Consider the following 22,362-nt stretch of genomic DNA (forward strand, 5'->3'; position numbering starts at 1 on the left):
TGTTTCCTATTACTTTATCTATGATTTCCTTTTATTTCACCCAACACAAAAGATAAGCTCCATTGAAACTCCTATTAATCCTTTGAGTTAGCTCATGAGTAGGGATGCTGAAGATCCAAATCTTTATTTTCATGTTTAAGATAAAGTTTAACAAAAGTTAAATATTCAAACCCCCAATTAATTCATTGCTTTGTTATCTTTGTTTCCTCCCCTCCCCCTGGCAAATTTACTAACTATGCGCAGTTGTTGTAATAACATCTTTAAGCCATTCCCCCACACACCTGTTTTATATACAACCAGAGTTTATGCAGTGAAATTTCAAAAAAAAAAGAGAACAAAAAGCTGCCATACCAAAAACACCCTTGAGAAAGGTTTGGACAGGTGGCAAGTGATTCCATCAAACTATATGTTCAGTGAAAGTTATTAACTATGGTGACTCAAGAGTCCACCAGAGGTGATACCAGGTCCAAGCACCACTGAAGAGCCTGAGGCCATCATGTCCCAAAAGTACTGTATAACCTCAGAACAGCACTGGTATCTTCAAAGCCTAATTCCAGCACTGGGGCCATGCACCCTACAGTAAAGCCTCTACAAACTCCTGAGCCATCATATCAATGGTAGCAGATTTCCTGACAGGAGCTCCTGGAGAAGAGGAATGCTACACTTCAGACCAAAGATGCAAAAATCTTCCCACCTTCTGGGAAAGGGTTGAGTCTGGGTAGATTAGTTTTAGTCGGGAAGTATAAAATATCTCAGCTGAACTCAGACTTTATCTGGGCAAGGAGCTCACTTGCTGCTCTACTAAGGTATTGCATCATTGCCCCTGCCTATGTTCTCTGTGGGCTCAAATTAGTTTCCAAAACACACTTAATATCCATTATTTCTGCTCACACAACATAGATTAAAATGAAATAGTTTTTTTTAAAAAAACCAAACAAAACAAAACAATAATTGGATTGCTGTAAGTTTTTTGGGCTGTATGACCATGTTCCAGAAGCATTCTCTCCTGACGTTTCACCTGATGCATCTGTTGAAATTGTCCACATGCTTGTGGATTTCTATGGCTTCTCTGTGTAGTCTGACATGGTAGTTATTAGAGTGGTCCAGCATTTGTGTGTTCAAAGAACTGAACTAAAATGTTTACCTATGCTCTATTCATAATTAAGGGACCTCACTGGTGGCACAGCAGGTTAAATCACTGAGCTGCTGAACTCGCTGACCGAAAGGTGGACAATTCGAATTTGGGGAGTGGAGTGAGCTCGCACTGTTAGGCCCAACTTCTGCCAACCTAGCAGTTTGAAACATGCAAGTGTGAGTAGATCAATAGGGAAGCTAATGGTGTTCCATGCAGTCATGCTGGCCACATGACCTTGGAGGTATCTACGGATAACGTCAACTCTTTGGCTTAGAAATGGAGCTGAGCACCAACTCCCAGAGTCAGACACAACTAGACTTAATGTCAAGGGAAACCGTTACCTTTCATGATTATCCCATCTTTTAGTAAATGGGGAAGACCTTGTAGATTAAAGGATTTTCTGTGCAAAGAATCACTACATTGGGCAATGGGCATTAATGTTTTAGTGTAGTATTGTAGCACAAATTGTAATGTGCTCACAACTGTCAGTAAGCCATGCTTTTTGCTAACTCCATTTGAAACTATATTTGTTTTTTAAATGACACTTGATTGCTTTTCCCATAGCCGCTAGTTATTTTGAAATATAAAAATTACCACGACATGTACAAAAAAAACCCTCTCAACAATAGTAGCCCTCTCTATTAAATCAGACATTACCTCATTAAACAACCAGCTTGAAAAGGTGTTAATGTTACTAACTACTTCAAATGGGCCAAGCTGGCACCTGTTTATTCCCTTATATATTTAAAAACAGCTTCAAACTCCAGCTGCAAGTGACTAATGTGGGTTGCACCTGTAAAAAATCCTTTAGATAATAAAAATAGTCCCAACTCATTAAAGCATCAATGAAAGATTTAATCCCTTTTGGATGACAAAGACAATAAAGTAATGCAGAGGCGTTTTTATAACTCCTGACGGTGCATATTGTTTGAAATTGACAAAACTGAATGTGATGTTTATTTTAAGCAAGCACAATGAGCCTCTCATGAAAATAGCGAGTGTTGGTATGTAAACAAAAAGCAACTTTTAGGCATCTTATCACTCCCTCCTTCCAGTCCAGTATAGCTAAGTATAAAGCTCACATAGGGCCTTGAGAAACACCTTGAGTCTCCCATCTTCATAGACTTTCTCTCTGTAGCAGTTGTAAAGCAGACTCCAATGCAATGTTGCCCTATCCTCTAGGATAGATTTTATATTTACTGTTATAATGAAATAAGATCATAATGCATAGACACATGGAAATGGCCATATCTACTGTACATGGGCGTTTGAACCTGAAGCAGGTGAGAATCGGCTCCATTGTATTTACATGCTGCACAGAGTGCACTCTTCTCCAATGTGGGACACAGCCTCTTAACGTGGTTAGGCAGTAGGGGGATGCTCTGGAGCTTCTCCACACTTCAAGCTGTGTATGAACAGCACAGGCTAGTACCATCATCCTGCTTTCCCTATGCATGGAAAAATAGGGTGGTACTTACCTGTGTTATTGTTTGTCACCGTAGTGTTGGCCTCAGAGCTCCATTGCTCAGCCAACGCGACAATATAAAAGAAGACACTTGAAGAGGGAAGGACTCTGTTCCTGTCACTGAAGCAGTTCAGGAGCAGTTTGGTATGAACACCAAGGCAGAATTCAAATTGTAGGAGAAAAAATTCCACCTAAACTTTAGGAAGAAGATATGTTTGGCAATGGAATATACTGCCTCAGGGGGTGGAATCCCCTTCTCAGGGAGGTTTTAAGATGAGGCTGAATGGCCATCTGTCAGGAGTACTTTGAATTTATTTTCCTGCATAACATAATATGATTGGATTGGATAGCCCTCGGGGTTTTTGCCAAACTTTATCATTCTATGTCTTTTCAGATACAAGCCTATGAAACTTTAGTCTGGAAAGCATTGTAAATTTTAACATGTCAGCCCCCTTCTACACTGCCATACAACCCAAATTATCAAATCAGATAATCCAGCTAGGACCAAAATCCTCTTTTTGCACTTTACTATTGCTCTGTACCCAAAGCTACAATGACCTATTTTATATTGCTTTTATTCTTACTGCTATTATTTGGCCTATGCACATTACTCACTAGTCTTATCCTTTAAATCGTTGTTGCACCAGTCCATCCCTCCCATGACAAGAAATTGCATGTTATTACTGGTTGTAGGTCTTGATTTCTGTTTTAAATCTTCTATATATATATATAAAAATGCTCTGTGCATAATGAGTACCTTAAAAACAAAAGAACCAATGAACGAAATCACACCAAATTTGGCAACAAAATGTCTCACAACACAAGGAGTGACCATCACTCAAAAAATTATGATTTTGTCATTTGGGAGTTGCATTTGCTGGGATTTATAGTTCACCTACAATCAAAGAGCACTCTGAACTCCATCAACGATGGGATTGAACGAAACTTGGCACACAGAACTCCCATGACAAACAGAAAATACTGGAAGGGTTTGGTGGACATTGAGTTTGGAAGTTGTAGTTCACCTACATCCAGAGAGCACTGTTGACTCAAACAATGATGGATCTGGACCAAACTTGGCACAAGCACTCAATACGCCCAAATATGAACACAGATGGAATTTGGGGGAAATAGATCTTCACATTTGGGAGTTGTAGTTACTGGGATTTATAGTTCACCTACAATGAAAGAGCATTCTGAACCCCACCAATGTTGGAATTGAACCAAACTTGGTACACAGTTCTTCCATGACCAACAAAAAATACTGGAAGGGTTTGGCGGGCAGTGTCTTTTGATTTTGGAGTTGTAGTTCACCTATATCCAGAGATCACTGTGGACTCAAACAATGATGGATCTGGACCAAACTCTACATAAATACTCAATATGCCCAGCATTTTGAACCCCACCAATGATAGAATTGGGCCAAACCTCCCACACAGAACCCCCATGTAGGCCACAGCAACGCATGGCAGGGGACGGCTAGTATTATTATAATGTTGGGTTGTTGTAGGTTTTTCGGGTTATATGTCCATGTTCTAGAAGCATTCTCTTCTGACGTTTCGCCTGCATCTATCGCAAACATCTTCAGAGGTTATGAGGATGCCTGCCGTAGATGCAGGCGAAACGTCAGGACAGAAAGCTTTTAGAATATGGCCATATAGCCCAAAAAACTTACAACAATCCAGTGATTCTGGCCATGAAAGCCTTCGACAATATATTATAATATTATTGGTTTACTGTTGTTATGTATTTTAATGTGTTATATTTTAACTGTGTTGATCAGGCTTGGCCTTAAGTAAGCCACCCCGAGTCCCTTCAGGGAGATGGAGGCAGGGTACAAAAATAAAGTTGTTGTTGTTGTTGTTGTTTGAAGTGGATTATGAGTCTACACTGCCCTATAATCCACTTCAAAGCAGATAATTTGGATTTTATATGGCAGTGTGGAAGGGGCCTCAGTGTAAGTCATAGTTTTTTACAATTTTAATATACATATGAGCACACAGCGTGTTATATTTTCAATAATTCTTTCCTCCCTTGTTGAAGTTTACTTACAAGCTGCAAACCTAACAAGAGTGAAAGATTAAATAAATGCTGACATGACCACTGACCACCAGATGGCAGCAACGTGTTTTATGAATAATGCAGTAAGGCAGCACACTTCAATTCCATTATACATTAAGATTACAAATTAATAATTACTTTTCAAATGTGATAAGTGTGATTTTTTTGAAAGGGAAGAAGAGCAGAGAAGCTGCATTCTTAAACTGACATGCCTGAGTACCTGGGATCTTTCATTTGCACCGTGATTGCTTTTATCCTGCTGACAATTCTGTCACTTGAGCCTCATTGCTTATTAGTGCTCCCCGCTCTAACCAAATGTTGTGTACATTAGGCATTAAATATCTTTAGGCTTAACTTTAGCAAGATGAGAATTTCTCAGCCTCAAATGAAATATTTCTTTCTTGAAAGAAGCATGACATCTACAATAATAAAAGTTGCAGTGTAGCCCTCAAAAACAATTCTATGCTAACAGTTGTATAAGTATATCCCATTGAACTCAGAGTGGTTTAAATGCAGGTATGTAGGAATGAAGTTGCAGTACTACATTTCTTTTTAGTTCTAAATCCACATAGTTAGCAATGAGAACTTGTATTTCCATTGATTTGATGTGTAGGATTGAATGTAGGTCTCAAAAAGGCACAGAATAAGGCTTTAGGGATACATGTAACACATGAATGCAAGGGTGTAATTAGGGGTAGGAAGTGTGTACGAACTGAGTAAGTGATGGCAGTGTATGGGGAAACTTCAGGGGCTCCTTTCTCCCTCGTTTTTACAGCTATTGAGGTGAAACTCACACCAATGGTAGGGCACATTTACCACTCTCAGCCCAGAAATTTTCAGGGTGTTTTACTTATCCATAGAGTTTTGGGGAATTTTCAAAGTTTTTATAAACAACATTTTTTAAATAATAAAGAAAATATGTTCCTAGTTTGAAAGTATTATTTCCTGTTTAACTGTGTAGTTCGTACTCAGAAAGTAGTGGCTCTACACCAGGAACTTTGTTTTTCAACCAAAAACTTTGTTAAATGGGTGGATGACGACGTTAAATTGGTGGACTGGATAGCAAAATGTGCTGTAACACGATGTCCCTTGTGCAAAGACAAAGTTTTTGTAGTCTAATAAAATTTTGCTAAGCTTTTATGATAGATGCAATTAGGAAATGACATTTATACCCCAGGAACAAAAACCATAGTGTAGAAACCATCAAAGCATCCCTGACAGATGGCCATCCAGTAATAGTAAAGAAAACACATTCCTAGTTTGAAAGTGTTATTTCCTGTTTAATTGTGTAGTCTTTACTTTAAAAACAGTAGTTCGCTGTTGTCAGCAACCTGGCTGCAGATTTTTCTACTAATTGGAGCTCCCAAGCCGTCTTCAAAGGCCACCCCATGTAAAGTGCATTGCACAAATCCATATAAGATGTAACTAAGGCATGGACCACCATGACCAGATCTGGCTTTTCAAGGTACGGGTGTAGTTGGCGCACAAGCTTTAATTGTACGAAGGCCCTCCTGGCCACTGCCAATACCTGAGCTTCCAGGGCCAGCACTGAGTCCAGAAGGACTTCCAAACTGTTGAACGCAGTTTGCCACCCTATACCCCGATCAGCCTCACAACTGGCCAGGAGGACCTGTCTTATCTGGATTAGTCTTCAGTTTGTTAGCCCTCATCCAGGCTATCATAGCTGCCAGGCACTGGTCCAGAACTCGGGGAGCTTCCTTAGATTTAGGTGGAAATGAGGAATAGAGGTGTGCATCATCTGTGTACAGATGACACCAAACTACAAAACTCCAGATGACCTCACCCAGTGTTTTCATGTAAATGTTTAAAAGCATGGGGATAGAATAGAACCATGTGGGATTCCACAAGCCAATGGCCAGGGGTCCAAGCAGGTGTCCCCCAGCATCACCATCTGGGTCCAGCCCCCCAGGAACGAGCAGAGCCACTGCAATGCAGTACCTCCAAGTCCCATCCCAGAGAGCCAGTCCAGAAGGATACCATGGTCGATGGCATTGAAAGCTACTGAGAGATCCAAGAGAACCAACAGGAATGCATTCCCCCTGTCTAGCTCCCTGCGGAGGTCATCCACCAAAGCGACCAGTCACATCTGCATTTTGTGACCAGGCCTAAAACTAGATTGTAAGGTATCAAGACAATTTGCTTCATCCAAAAATCTTTGGAGTTGGGTGGCCACCAACCACTCCAGAACCTTGCCCAGGAAGGTAAGATTGGAAATAGGTTTCATGTTAAGGGATCCAGGGAAGATTTTTGAAAGATTGGTCTTACAACTGCCTTTTTCATTCATGATGGAATTTTTCTCTGTCTCAGTGAGGCATTGACAATACTCAGAATCCAACTGGCTAATCCCCTTCTGGCTTGTTTAATAAGTTGAGAAAGGCAAGGATCTAGAGCACATGTGGTAGCCCTCACAGCTCCCAGGATCTTGTCCACATCATCAGGCTGAACAAACTAAAATAAATCCATTAAACTAGGACAGACAGGTATATTTTATTGAATATTGTCTTGTAAGTACGAATTTAACAAATTTGAGCTGAATTACAAGGACTAACGAAAAAATGCACAACTCTACCATGTGCTGTAGGCTCTCTTTCAAAAGAAGGAACCAGCAAAACCACCTCTGAATCTTTCTCGCCTAAGAAAAGCCTATGGAATTCATGGGGTGAGCATAAGTTGACAGGCAAATGGAAGGCATACATACATGAAGGAATGCTCACTGATGGACCTATTCCTTCTCTATGGAATCATCTGTGTGGACAGCAGACTAGTTGCATGGTCTGCATGCTGCCCAAAGAATGAGGCTAAACTGGAGTTTTGGTGAAACTCTGAAGCATTCCCCAAATTTCACTAACATGGGGTTAAACTGGCATTACAATCAAAGTCTCTTGTGTTGTCTAACCTTTGATCCACTTCAGACTTTTGTGCTTGTGCAGACAAGATATATGCCCCCAAATGACAGAACATGGGTAACTGTTACCAAGGTTTTCAAAATTTGTTGTTTTATTTATAACATGCAAACCTATTGCAGACCCCTTCATAAAAATGCAGAGCTCAGCTGCCTTTAGGCATGTGTCACAATGGAAGATTTGATTGACAATGTTTAACTATGCTATGGGTATGTATCATTGCTTTCTTATCACAAGATTTAGAAGCAATGTTGTCTTTTAACACTATCAAGAAGGACCTTCTCAGGACATAGTTTTTACTCTTCTCTACATGGTATGTAAACTTTTTTTTAGCTTAACATTGATTGATTTATTGATTTCATTTGATTTGATATATATCCCACTTTCCTTCCAATGAATGTGCCCTAAATTGCCATCTTCAGCATTGTAAAATAAATGTAAACGATTACCTTCACTATGTATGGGTTTTTGTCTCTTTCTTGAAACAGTTACATAACTGACATTGCTTCCTCTTCTTGCTTCATCTATTAATGGGGATGAAATGCTACCTCTAGGCAATAGGAGTGAATCAACACCCCTGAGAACTCTTACGGGAATTTCATCTTGTCTTCTTTTCACTCAGAGTGCCTATTCCAGTATTCCATTTTCACATATAACATCAAACTAAGCAGCAGTAAATCTTACAAAACCTTAATCTCGACATTTCATCTAGATGGACAATGAGCCTAGTGTTCCTCTTTGGTATGCATACTAATTCCCTGACTTATATTTGCTTAACACCACTCATGTTTTATAGCAGCATTTCTCAGCCAAAAATCAAGAACAAGTTGTCTATACCAAGCTAACACAGAGATTAAAGTCTGCCTAACTTTACCCCTGTGCATATACAAATCTCTATATTGTGGAAATACTAGAATACATCATGTAGTTCTTCATAAAGAAGAAGTTGTTTAGTTGTGAAAAGTACAGAAAAGTACAACCAAGATAGTCAACAGATTAGAGCATAGATCTTACAAAAAAAGGCCACCTGACTGCTACAAATTTGATGCAAAACACAGTATAATAATATAACTACAAAAGTAACTAACATTTACAATTACCACACAAAGTGAATGAAACTATCACTCACTGAGTTACAAGCATAATAAAATGTAATCTTACATTGGTTATTAGAAAAAAAGAATCACAAATATATATATTTTTAACTAATTACTTTCAAATCTGGTATAAATATGATAATACAATGATATCATGGCTAATAACGTTCATTTTTCAATATGCTGTTCACAAAACTGTTCCAATAATCTTTCTATTCCTAATAGCAGATACAGATCACCAACCTTTTCCAAAATTGATATTGGTAATTTTTATAGTGTATGGCAAGAGAATTGGACAAGGACATTCCTAATATTTAATAGGCTTTAACATTTGGAATATCTGGGACAACAAAAACACACCCGTAGTCATCTCCAAGGTCATATGGCCGGAATGACTGCATGGAGCGCTGTTATCTTCCCGCCGGAGCGGTACCTATTGATCTACTCAGATGTGCATGTTTTCAAACTGCTAGGTTGGCAGAAGCTGGGGCTGAGACTGGGAGTCCACAGATTTGAACCTGCAGCCTTTTGGTTAACAAGTTCAGCAGCTCAGTGCTTTAACCCACTGCGCCACTGGGGGCTCCCGAAAAGAGTAGCTTGTTGTAAAAATGAGGATTTTGACCGACAAAGAATTGTCCTTTGCCACTTTAAGATTTCAAAATCAAGTTGTCCATGTTCAGGTTGCTTCATGAAAACCTAGTGAACTTCCAACGCATATAATTATGTTTTCATCTTTAAAATGTTTAAGCTCTAAGCAGGTCAATGAAAGAGCCCACCAACAGAAGCAGAGGAAACAAGTAATATAAAATGAATTCAGTTGATAAAACAAAATTACAGTAATGACCACCCATAGAATTAGTCAACACCATAGGAGGAAAAGCATACAATTACCATATACAAATACTCAGTCCAATATATGTGTATGATTAGATTGGACTGAAGAGCAAAAGTACACGTCTTCTGAATCCAAGCCAATGGAACGATAACTGGAGTTTATTCTGTTTTGTGATACATGCACACACAGAGTGCATTCCCTGAGTAGGATATGCATTATCTCCTTGCTCTATATACCACAAAATGCACTGTTGGTGCTCAATAAATGCTTAGTGTATCGGCAGCTGCATCATAAGTAACATTTTTGATCCCACTGGATAATCTTCATGTGAGCCGAAGCTGAGGTGCAATGTGTTCAGCACTTTTCTCCGGTAAGATCTTACCAATATGCTAAATTCAGGAGAGATTGACTGACTTTAATGTTAGGGGAAACAAATGGAAGTGGAAAATAGGAGAAGCAGATAAGCCCTTGCTGGGAAAAAAGTTGTGCTGCTAGGATGAAACACTGAACCTTGAGATGGTTTTAAGAAACTAATCTAGTTATGAATGCTTTGGTAACCATATTAGCACTGACTGCAAAGCGTTCTCTCATATCTCTCCTTTCCTCAGCCAGCGCTGCTCCCATCAAGATGCACCTATCCAATGTAAAATTGGAGTCAATAAAGGGAGGAGGACACAGAGAGAGAGAAAACGCGAGGGCAACAGAGACATGGTTTCAGTTGCTGACTGACAACACTGCCATCCTTTAACATGGTTTTATTTAGTTATTACAACCATCTCTCTGTAAATGACACTTAGGATTATTTAAGATTATGTTGTAATCCTTTTAATCCCCAGTGCTTTAAATTTCAGGCTCAACACCAAAGAGCAAACTAGCACTTAGCGGAAATGTTTAAAGCATGTGATTTGAACATAAATCTTCTTTCATTCACTACTCTTCTGATGAAGACCTAGTATAACGTGTCAGTTTGCCAGGGAGACGAGAATGATATCTGGCCGCAAATAGCTCCATGTGCTCATAGGGCCCTGTGAAGCTGCTTTAAACCATGTTCTGCTTTCATATTCTTTATTGTCAACAAAAAAACAGACATTCATAAGGCAAGAAAGGTTGCAAATACTTCAAGGTGAGATGGTGGGACACAATGACACTGAAGGCTCATACTGCACACAAACAATTCGTATCTGAGATCCCGCAAACAGTTATAGGACATACAGCTCATTTCCTTTCATTTCTACGAAAACCAGGTAGTAATGCAACCAATGCTCTCAACACATAATTTCTTAAGAAGCAGATACAGATAATATTGGTCTGATGTGAGATAGTAAATATGAAGTTTGCATAACATTGGGTAGATTTGGGATACAATTTAAAAGCTTATTATTTCCTTGTTCATGATTCTAATTCAGGATTGTTCTCAGGCCTGCACTCTTTTATCCTCATGGAGATTCATGGCCCTCCTTAACGGATTCACTAAATTCATTGTTCTATGAACTTTTTAAAATCACTGACAACATATTTCAGTAGTTTTGTACCCAAAAGCCTAATACATCTGTTTGATCATTTAACTTGTAGTGTGACAAAGGACCAAGGCATCATCAGTTATTGGCTTGGTATCCTTTTAAAAAGAAAACCAAAATAGTATCATAAAATCATAGAATCCTTAAGTTTGAAGAGACCTCATGGGCCATCTAGTCCAACCCCCTACCAAGAAACAGGAAAATCGCATTCAAAGCACCCCAACCAACAACAGAAAGTTCACAGATAACATATTATAATTTCAGCTCAGGTATTAAAGTTGCATTGCTGAATACAAAATGGCTGCTGATATAAAAGTATGAGAACCTACCTGGATAGACACATATATTTTTTTTGTGACAGTGTCCCGTTCCCCCCCCCCCCCCCCAAAATGCATGCACACCATATCCCAGAACAATGTATCTTCCAGGGTATAAAGGAAGACAAATATGGTGAATGTAAAGCACCCACTGATTGCCAATGTGGGACTCTCAGACCTTCCTCAAATTCGCAGGGCCACCTTGTAGTTTCCACTACCCTGTTGTCAGTATTGATTAATGGTTATTTATATTTACATGAGAGTAGATCTCAGTAATGCATGTCCAATTAAATCCATTATTTCTGATTTGGCACTCAAAGCATTGTGATGAAAAATTCTATCCTCTCTACAATTATAGGATTTAACTTCTGTTGTGATCACCATGTTTGGTTATCAGCTTATAAGCAACTTCATTAAAATATCTATATTCATTAAAATTATTAGACTGTAGAAAATGCATAGGCTTTTGAACTGAGTTCTGAGAGATTCAGGGCTGTTGTTTTTTCCCCTCCCTTTCCCCATCTTTATACCTCTTTCCTCTGGAATGAACCTGTCATTAAAGCTGTAAGAAATAATAAAAATAAACAGGCAAATTCCACTCAGTTGGGAGTTTAGCTTATGTAAGCAGCATGTGAAAGTTCTGTTTTCAGGAGTTCATGAGGTCAAGGATCCCAGTCTTAAACCCAAAACAAATTACCTAGCCATTTAAAAAAATAAATTGAATGTGGCACATTAATCAGTAAATCAACAGGTTCTCAAGGGTTTTTAGTCAATTCAATCATCAAGTCACTTTAACCCAAAAAAAGAAATAGGAGAGTGGATAAAACATTATGCTTTCAAATGGCCTTAACAAACAAACTACAAACATTGTCTTGGCACAGCATGGAGTTATTAAACAGCTAAAGGAAAGAAATCCCTGTTTGCTTAGTGTGCTTGCAAACTTAGTGTGCTGATCTAGTCAAAGAACACCGGGGCCATTGTAAACCATCTCTTACCTGGAAGACATTCTTTTTGCTAGATTTCTCTGTAGTCCATTCAATGTGAGCTCCACACAGATCCACCCATTCAGGTTTGTACCCCGGTTTCTTAGAATAACAACAACAACAATAAAAAAATTAGCATGAACCGATCATAGGAAAGTAGTCATCTGCTAAAATGAGAGTAGGTTGGATTTGACTGGGGCAAGTGCTGTCACCAAATGTCCAGATGCAACTGTTCATATACAAGGCATTTGTTTTTTTAAGATCAGAATCAGAAACTTTTCCACTGATGTTGGAGCTGCTGGTGTTTGATAGGACAAACGCATCTATGAGTCCCCTCCGGGGTGATAAAAATGGGGTAGAAATGTTGTAAATAATAAATAATAAAGAAATCTACAGAAACTGGTCACTTGTTCATTCAAGTTGTCAGGTCACGATTCCTTTGAAATTAGCAGTATGCCTCGTGAGAGATATACTATATTGGGGAAAATCACGGATGCTTTCCTTGTCTCCTGCCAAGTTTATGAAACAATATTCAGCATTGAGGCACTAATCAGAGAATAACAGTTCAGACTAAAAACAATATCTAATATTAATTACAACTTAGCACAATTCTGGTCTTTATGAATGGCACAGATTCTTTATATACACATGTAAAGGCTAGATAGTGAGCTTGAGGAAGAGAAACGGCCCACAACTCATACTCCAGTAAAAAGTATGGTCCTCCTAAGTAGTATACAGATGACTCAATTCCTACAATATATTTTTATCCATGCAAGTAGTCTAAGTATCATAAACAACAGTGTTGTATACAACAGGCTTCACACACTCAACGTTTTTCCCCTATTTTACCAAGTTGGCTCATTCCTCAAATGTGGAGGTTCTTCTGCAGTTACTGAATAGTGTTGAAAATAAGAAATACAACTCAGGCATTTTAGACACCATTTGTCCTTTCTCTGCTTCATAAGGTCTGGAATCTCTCATACGTATCCTTCAGTAAGGACTTCTTCCAACATTTTGTGTCCTTGGTTTGTGTTCCTCAGTCAGGCCAATTATGTTCTATCAGAGCCAATGGAAGAGCTTGTAAATTGCTACAAGTAAGTGCCTGTATAATGGAAACTTGTACTACATGAATATGGATTCAGAAGACATTTTCACTTAACAAATTAATTTGAAGATGAGCTAATAACCTGAGGTAACACACCCTTTTCAGAATACATTCTCTGGAGGGTGAAAAATGCATAGCAGACTCGCACTTTACGTCAAAATGGAGATTTGTTCCAAAAGACATTTTCCTTGCAGACCATTGCTGACAACTTAATCTAAATGATACATAACGGCAGAGTATTTCATATCCCAGTAAGATCAGCTTGAGATAAAATAAAAGAATACACAGCTGAAATAAATGCAATATTCAATATGTTTCGGATATTTGTTTCTGAGGCACTGATATGCAAACATAGTACACACCATTTCATTTTAGACATCTGTGACCTGATCCTGAAAGCTCCTCTTCCAGGAAGCAAGGGCACAATACTGTTGACCCCATGGGATGTCAAATCTATAGCCTTGTGTTCCAGCCAAGAGCAAAGCTGTTGGGTTAATGTTATGATGCCAGGAATAGTCAGCATCGCCAGATATAAGAGATACAGGCTTTCCATAAGAGCCAAACAGAAGCAGAAGGAGAAGCAATACATGATAAGAATGTTAAAATGTACATTATTTTGCATATCCCGGTGGCGCAGTGGGTTAAACCACTGAGCTGCTGAGCTTGTTGCCAAAAGGTTGCAGGTTCGAATCCAGGGAGCGGTATGAGCTTCCGCTGTCAGCCCCAGCTTCTGCCAACCTAGCAGTTTGAAAACATGCAAATGTGAGTAGATCAATAGGTACTGTTCCGGTGGAAGGTAACAGCACTCCATGCAGTCATGCTGGCTACATGACCTTGGAGATGTCTACAGAAAACGCCGGCTCTTCAGCTTAGAAATGGAGATGAGCACCAACCCCCAGAGTTGGACACGACTGGACTTAAATGCAGGAGAAAACCTTTACCTATCCACTAGTCCTGCCACCTGTCACAAAGTGTATTGCTACAACCTTGATTTGCATATCTATCTGATTTGTACTGGGATGTGGATTGCCCTTCCTATAGATATCAGATCGGCCCCATCCCTATTGGCGTTTCGGAGGAAAGTGAAAACCTGGCTGTTCGAACAAGCATTCAATTAAGCAGTGTAATGAATATAGGAACACGGATTAACGGATGATGAGATTGGATTCTGATTTTACTGATGAGACGCTAATGATTGTTATATTGATGTTTAATTGTTGATGATGCTATTGTTTTAACTGTCCCATAATCGTTTTATAATGTTTTGCATTGAATTTTGCTGTTGTTAACCGCTTTGAGTCGCCTGAGGGCTGAGAAAAGCGGTATATAAATGAAGTAAATAAATAAATATATAATAATTAAATAAATGACAATCACCATTATTGAATTACCTCAATTGTGTCCCAAAGCTATATCAGTGCTGGGTACCCTTTTGCAAGCACAACCATGTGTGGGATCTGGATCGAGATATTTACACTCTTTCTTCATACTACCTCAATCATTTCAGAAGGATTAGTCTGTCTAAAGTTAACATTTGCCCATTGCTCCATCTGTGCATGTTCACACAAAGCTATGTCCAGGTTCTAAAACTTTCTAGATTGGGTTGTAATAGGATGATTTGTGGAACAATACATAGTATTTCAGCTAGCTTCAAGTCACCTGTGTCTGTGTCTGTGTGTGTACACACACACACATCCTGAATTAGTTTTTAACTTGAAACCTCTATCTAAAGCTACTCCATGGAACAATTTTCTCCACTATATATTCTGATGATCTGTCTATGCTCATTATTTTAAGTGTTTTGAAAGGCTGCTATATTCTAGCCATAGCTCCGTACCTAACTGAATCTCATGGTTGTCCAATCATGCTTGGTTTCATTAGAACTACAGATGTAAACCCCCACTTATTTTGTGAAGCAAAAATATCATGCAAAATTATTTTTATTATTATTATTTTGCAAAAATATTGGGGGTGGGGGCGATTTGCCTCCTCTGACAGGAGAGACTTTGGAAAATAGGTGTGGGTGGCATTGGTGCGCAGCCTACCCCTGGAGCTCATTCGCTGACCCTCCCTCTCTCCCTCCCTCCCTCCCACCTGCTTAACAGTATAATTGTCAGGGAGGAATTTTTCCCCTGTATATTCTAGCGGGGGGGGGGGGGATTCACCTATCTTATACTGTTATACTGTTTTCAAATGGGCAGATTGGGATGGGTTTACATGTTGGTGTATATTTAAGAAACCCCTTTGTGGCGTAGGCCAGGATCCCTCACTTGTGGTTTAAATAACTGAGGTGAATCCTTTGAGTATGGAGAGTTCTGGCCTCAAAAAATCCTACTGAGTAGGGTCAGAATTCTACATTACACTTCCTTGATCAGTCACCCTGGAAACAATACTGTTTATTACATCTGGGTACCCAGGTGTTTCACCCAAGCTAGTTGAGGAGTAGGTTTTAGGTGGCCACCAGCTTGGCATAGGTGGCTACTGTCTCACACCAAATTCATACCCCTTTAGAAATGTTTTGCAAGTCACAAAAGTTTAAATAAGTAACATTAATAAAAGTTTCCCATAGTTAATCCCATATTGTTGTGTGGTCTCATAATTTCAGGGGTTGGATGGCAAATGATTATATGAAAATCTAGGTTGCAAGATGCCATATATCTTTCACTGAAAGGACAATGCTGGATCAAATCCATTACCATCTTATTTACTGATAGATGGAAATGGTCAAGATGGGTAATACTGGCCTTCTGTTTGGAATGGTGGACATATAAACATTTTTCTTTCCAAAAAGTAGTTGAGTTGTCAAATCTAATTATGCTTATTCTATGCTCATTGGTTATGCTTATGGAAGTCCAGCCTTAGGGAAGGATCTTTCCTTGACTTTTTCTGGTAGTGCTTTCATTGCTATAGTTTTGAGCATAAGCTTCATATGTGAAGTTTATTCCTGCATACAGGACATGTATGTATCATATTCTCAATGGTACACTGGAAAATAATAAAAAACAATATTGCTGGAGTTTGTACATAAAATAATATATCATTTTGTTTTATTATAATTCTATATATTAAAATAACTATTAGAATATACTTCCCTCCACAATTCTGGAATGAAAGTATTCAAGCAGTTTTGTTTCATATTCTGTACTCTTTTAAAATGGTCATTTTCTACGCAGCTCTTAATCAAGGATTAATGAATTAATATGTTTGTGTTTTAAGAGTATATTCATCTTTTTGGTAAATTACATCATTTGCTTGCTAAAATAAGTTTGCTATGTTATTAAATTCATACTACAATGAACGAACATTGCCTTCATTACATTACTGGATTAATGGTTGAATTCTTCCATTCTCTAAAGTAAACAATACTTGAAAGTAAAATCAGTAAACAAATAATTTTTAATGAAATCACATGTGTACATGTACTTCTGTTGCTGCTGTCAACAATTATAGCAGGGTGAATGGTTTGTTGAAAACATCACATTAGTTGCATCAGAAACAAATCAGCTTTCCTCCATAGAATTTTCTTAACTAAAGTACTTTTATCCCCTGATTGCTATTCCTGGGACTCAGGGAGAATTCTGTGTTTTACATTATTAACAGAGGTATTTTGGCAATGAGAGAATTCAGCCTTTAATGAAATAATATAACGAGCCCATGTTTTGGAGCAAAAACCCAATCCTGCAGCACATATAGAGAGACTCTGTTGATTGATTGACCTACTCCTGATAGAACTCTATATATCATTGTTTCTATTCCCACAAAGAACTGAAATTGTCAGTAAGGCCCACACTCATATCCATTTTTTTTCTTTTTTTCTGGTAGCTGTTTGCACTATGTAACAGAAGTATTCCAAGTCCTGGCCTTCAAGATGTTTTGGATTTCATTCTCCAGAATCCCTATCAACCATGTTGGCTGCTACATCTGGAATTGAAGTCCCTAGCTCCCGGAGGGCCGAAGGTTGAAAACCATCACTCTTCCTCTCCCTGGTACTGGCCAGGAGCTCTCCTAGAGAGCTATGGGCATAGTAGTAGTGATGTTGACACCTTAGGTATGGTGACCCTCCTGTGGGGCTGAATCTATTTTGGCACCACTGGACAATGTGAACTCTGTCCCACTATTGCTGTGGGATGGAGAAGGACAGTGTAGTCATCTCTGGAACTGATTGGAGTATTGCAATTCCGGATCAGCCCTGGATTAAAAGATATGTGTAGATATGGCCTCCCACTCTGGGGCTTTGGTCTTCTCCAGTGTTTATTTATGACTGCCACTATGATGAAACATGTTGTCCCAAAATTGAATTAACCCCTTTCAAGTGAGCCCAGAAAAGGGCAGTAAAATTAATTCTAGAATAAGAATATGTGGATGTGTATTGTGCATTTAACATATGAATTATCCTGAACTAAACAATATAATTTGAATGTGGGAAAGTGAATAATATTAAATTTTCTTGAAGGAAATCCTTGAAAAAATTGTATTTCTTGTAATGCAAGATTGTCTACTCTCTTAGTCCTGCTACGTTAAGTCTGCGAGAAAAATAGGTAACTGATGACTGGGTGAAAAAACAGTGTCATTCCTAATGTGCTCAGAAGAATTTCTACATTATTATTGCTGGATAGGAAAAATTTATGGCTACTGAGTCTCGATATAATTTTTGGACCCTTCCAAGCCATGTATATTTTATTCATATCTGTTCTGATTATTTCCAGTTTTATTTGCCTATCCAAATCTTACAGCAACAAAAGAGTTTCTGCAAGTGCCCCCCTGAGCACTAGATTCCAAGATATTTCCAGTTCAATACATATTTAATTAATATCCTTGTTTAAAAATTAAAAGAACATGCCATCTTACTACTGTAACATATTATCAGTAAGAGATATGTGACATGTTTCTCTCCCCCTTTCTTTCCTTCAACAAACCATTAAAGGAGATGGACAAATTGCCCTTTGGCTAACAATACCAAAGGCACAAACTAATAACAAGAAAAGAAACAAACAGTGTGTATGGGGAAGCAGAGGGCAGAGCTCCATATCACCTACCATATCGAAATTTATTTATTGTTTCTGACTCCTGTCACATAGTGCACCTTTTTGGTCACCCATCAAACCAATATAGTTTGGCAGGTTTGATCAAGCCTTGGGATGCCATCACAATAGGACTCTGTCAAACCTGTCCCTGTTTAGTGTGGAGTGTCACAAATTTATAGATTTCTGTTTTTCGAAGTCCAGAGAAGTGGAGGTTCTATATTTGCAGAAACTAGCACTGAAGGAAAACATGCCATGATTATTTTTACAACGCATCTGTCACATCTGTGAAGCCTACAGTCGGTGGCCTTTCCTTGAGGCACATCTTTTTTTCAAAAAAAAGTATGGTGAATTCTGCTTTGAGGTGCATTAACCATATTAGATAGCATCGTAAGGAATATTCAGGAAATGTTAGGCAGCTATAGTAGATGTCACGTTTATATGAAGATAAAAATCACTTTGCTAACTTACAGTGGTTTGCTCTTTGGTTACACCCCATATTAAGGTGCCATTTATAACTACTTTATTATTATTTATGATATGCAAGCCACTTTATAGCAAGCTCAATAGCAACTTAAATTCATGTATTAAAGATGCACACACAGGGTTTAATACAATTTACATCTTATAATATCCTTTGTAACAGATTCTCATCGCATCATCTGTTAAGCATTTATTACTAATGCATTTTATAACATACTTTATAATACATTATTTGAGGAAGTAGTTGCATTTAGAGATCATTTCATAAATAAGAATAAAGCATTTATAACTGGCACCTTAATTTAAAGCGTTACCTCCACATTACGAGAGAGCCACTCACCATCCGTCTCACTTTGCAATTATTCTCAAAAAGCACCTCTTAATAAAAGATATGCTGAGTTCTATTTCCCCTCCTCTCTCATCTGATTAAAAGTTTATTGAGTCATTTTCTTACATCTGCTCTCAGAAGTCGGAGCTTTAACAGCACTGAGAGGGTTTGTGGCTTTCTCTCTCTCTCTTTTGATGATGCCAAACTTTTTATTCAATAACATTTCTGAAAAAGGATGAGACATGGGAAGATAGTTGCTTACCAGATTGGCCACAGCTGGCTGTTTGGATTCTTTGTAAAATTCTATTTTCCGACCCGTGAGAACGAGCCAAGAAGTAGCCCAGGTTTTCCTTTGAAGGAATAGAAACATAAAAATGAATTGAGCAATTAAACAAATGCCATTTATTTTGTGGTGACAGATGAATTTCATTTTGCAGGCCAAGGTGCCTAATAGTTTATGAATTGTATAGGGAGCATGTGTTTTTCTTAGATGCCTTCAAATTGATTTCAATTTATGCCAACCTTACAAAAGGTTTTTTTTAGCAAGGACAATCCTGCTTTAGCAAAGGATTTTCCCTGCCTTCCTCAAAAGTTGAGAGTGTCTGACTTGCCTGAGGCCACTCAATAGGATTCTCGGGGAAGAAGGGATTCAACCTTCAACATTCCATGCTGACTCAGGCATTCATTTAGGCCATGCTCCATAGGTCAGAGACATGGACAGAAGAGAAGGATGTGAAAACCGAAAAGCAAGTATTCAGAAACATTTTTGATCTGGAAAAAGTTAAGATATCAGATAAAGGTTTCTACTGGAGCTATAATGCATGTGGTGGGATGATGATAAATAATAATAATAATAATAATAATAATAATAATAATAATAGAACTTATGTCACAAGCACCACCTGCCAGCAGTAAAGAATTGGTGGGATCATAAACCCGCAAAGGTTGTGGAAAATGAACATGCAAAAATACTGTTGGACTTTTGAATCCAAACTAACAAAGTTTTGGAACACAATACACCAGACATCATGATTGTAGAAAAGAAAAAAGTCTGGATTATTGATGTCGTCATACCAGGTAACAGCCGCATTGAGGAAAAACAAAAGGAAAAACTCAGCCACTATCAAGACCTCAAAATCAAACTGCAAAGGCTCTGGCATAAACCGGTACAGGTGGTTCCAGTGGTCATTGGCACACTGGGTGCCATGCCAAAAGATCTCAGCTGGCATTTGGAAACAATAAACATTGACAAAATCGCGATCTGTCAACTGCAAAAGGCCACCTTGCATGGATCTGCACGCATCACACAGTCCTAGGTGTTTGGGAAGTGTTTGACTTGTGATTTCTTGATACAAAATCCAGCATATAGATCTCGTTTGCAGTGACCTATTGTGCTTTTGTGCCAGTAAAATAACAACTTTATTCTTGTATTCCACCACCATCTGCCCGGAGGGACTCGGAGCAGCTTACATATGGCACAAGGTGCCTTAAAAAACAGAACATACACAATACAATTGAATAACACATATAGGCATATAAGACAACAACTTAAAACTAAATCAAAAAAGCACTACTCAACCAATGGTGGTAAGCTACGGTGGACATGGCCAAGCTGTAAACAATAGGACAAGAGAATGGGATAAGCGTAAAGACGTAACCATGGATGGAGGTTATGGGATAACTATTGTGTAGAACAACTAGAGACTAGACATTCTCAAAAGTTTGTTTGAACAGCCAGGTCTTAGGGTCTCTACAGAAGGAGCACAGTGTGGGGGACTGCCTAATCTCCCTGGGGAGGGCATTCCAAAGCTGGAGGGCCATCACTGAGAAGGCCTTCTCCCTTGTCCTTACCAACCATACTTGTGACGGTGGTGGGACCAAGAGGAGGGCCTCCCCAGCAGGTCTTAGAGCATGGCGGGGGGAGATGCGGTCATGAAGATAGGCAAGATCCAAACTGGATCATTACCATAGATTAATAAGAAAGTGTTTTCACTAGTAAACTGTCCAAATTTCAAACTAAAGAAGCTCTGAAAATGTAGGTGCAAATGCTACTAAAATTCAAAATGTGTTTAATTAATGCTGATACAAGAACAATGAAGTGTAAATGTGGCAAGAAATTGATACAGAGATCTGAAGAATCATGTCTTCCTATATGAACCTCTTGGGCTCCTATGTCTTTGGGAAGGCACTTCTCTTAATTCTTCCACATTCAGAGGAATGTCTAATGGAAGCATAGGAAAGGGTCTTGTCAGTGACTGCTCCAAGGCTTAGGAACTCTCTTTCTAGGGAGGTGAGGATCTTTTCTTCTTAAAATAGTGTTTTAATTCTATAAGCAATGTAACTGGATTTTAACAATAATGTAGTACATGTTTTGATTTATGTTTCCATGTATGCATTTATCTGTATTTGTTTTAATTTTCCTAATTTGGGTGGAAGGGTGGGATGCAAATGAGACGGTGGTGGTAGTTGTAGTGATGACGATAACAACAAAAGCAGAACTCAGTGGAATCCAAGGAAGCTAATGGAGAACAATTTGGGAGAAATTAACAAAAAGAAGCACTTGAATTCTGAAGCTTTGTATATTAGACTGACTTGGGGCTTCGAATACATTTTACCATTTTGTAAATTTCACTATTGTTTTTGTTTGTTTGTTTGTTCCAACTTCCTTATACTTTATAACAATCCAAAAGACTTAGGGTGTAATTTCAAGCATGTTATTCTGGTACAAAATTATTCATAGTAAGTACAAAACAGTTGTAACATCAACCAGTCAAAGGGGAGAAAAGGGTTCCCAGTTGGCCCATGTGAACCCATGAACCCTCAAAATCCACTCCAGAGAACTGGTGAACCCTAATAATAGGTGGGAGGTGTGGGGAGGGGAAAGGGAAGAGGGGAATAGCTAACTTGTTAGATAGTCAAAAATAGATATTAGATTGATTGTCGAAGGCTTTCATGGCCGGAATCACTCGAAAAAACCCACAAGAACTGAATAGATTGATTGTTAAAAACATGGCAGCAGAAGCCCCACTGATTCTGGGGTGATGGTAACGTTATGGTCCCATCTAAGTTTGGTAGTATATGTTACTAATGA

At 38.6% G+C, this 22,362-nt stretch overlaps 1 protein-coding gene across 1 annotated transcript in view; it reads right to left on the bottom strand.

The window, feature by feature from the left end:
• Positions 1-22,362, bottom strand: part of ARHGAP15 (Rho GTPase activating protein 15) — a 493,308-nt gene that overhangs the window by 400,976 nt on the left and 69,970 nt on the right. Inside the window, exons 5-6 of the mRNA XM_067472779.1 lie at positions 19,534-19,621; positions 12,347-12,436 (exon numbers count right to left, since the gene is read on the bottom strand). Coding sequence (XP_067328880.1) covers positions 12,347-12,436; positions 19,534-19,621 — 178 coding nt within the window. The remainder of the gene's footprint in view (positions 1-12,346; positions 12,437-19,533; positions 19,622-22,362) is intronic.

Source organism: Anolis sagrei, chromosome 1 (genome assembly GCF_037176765.1).
Source record: "Anolis sagrei isolate rAnoSag1 chromosome 1, rAnoSag1.mat, whole genome shotgun sequence".
NCBI classification, from domain to species: Eukaryota; Metazoa; Chordata; class Lepidosauria; order Squamata; family Dactyloidae; genus Anolis; species Anolis sagrei.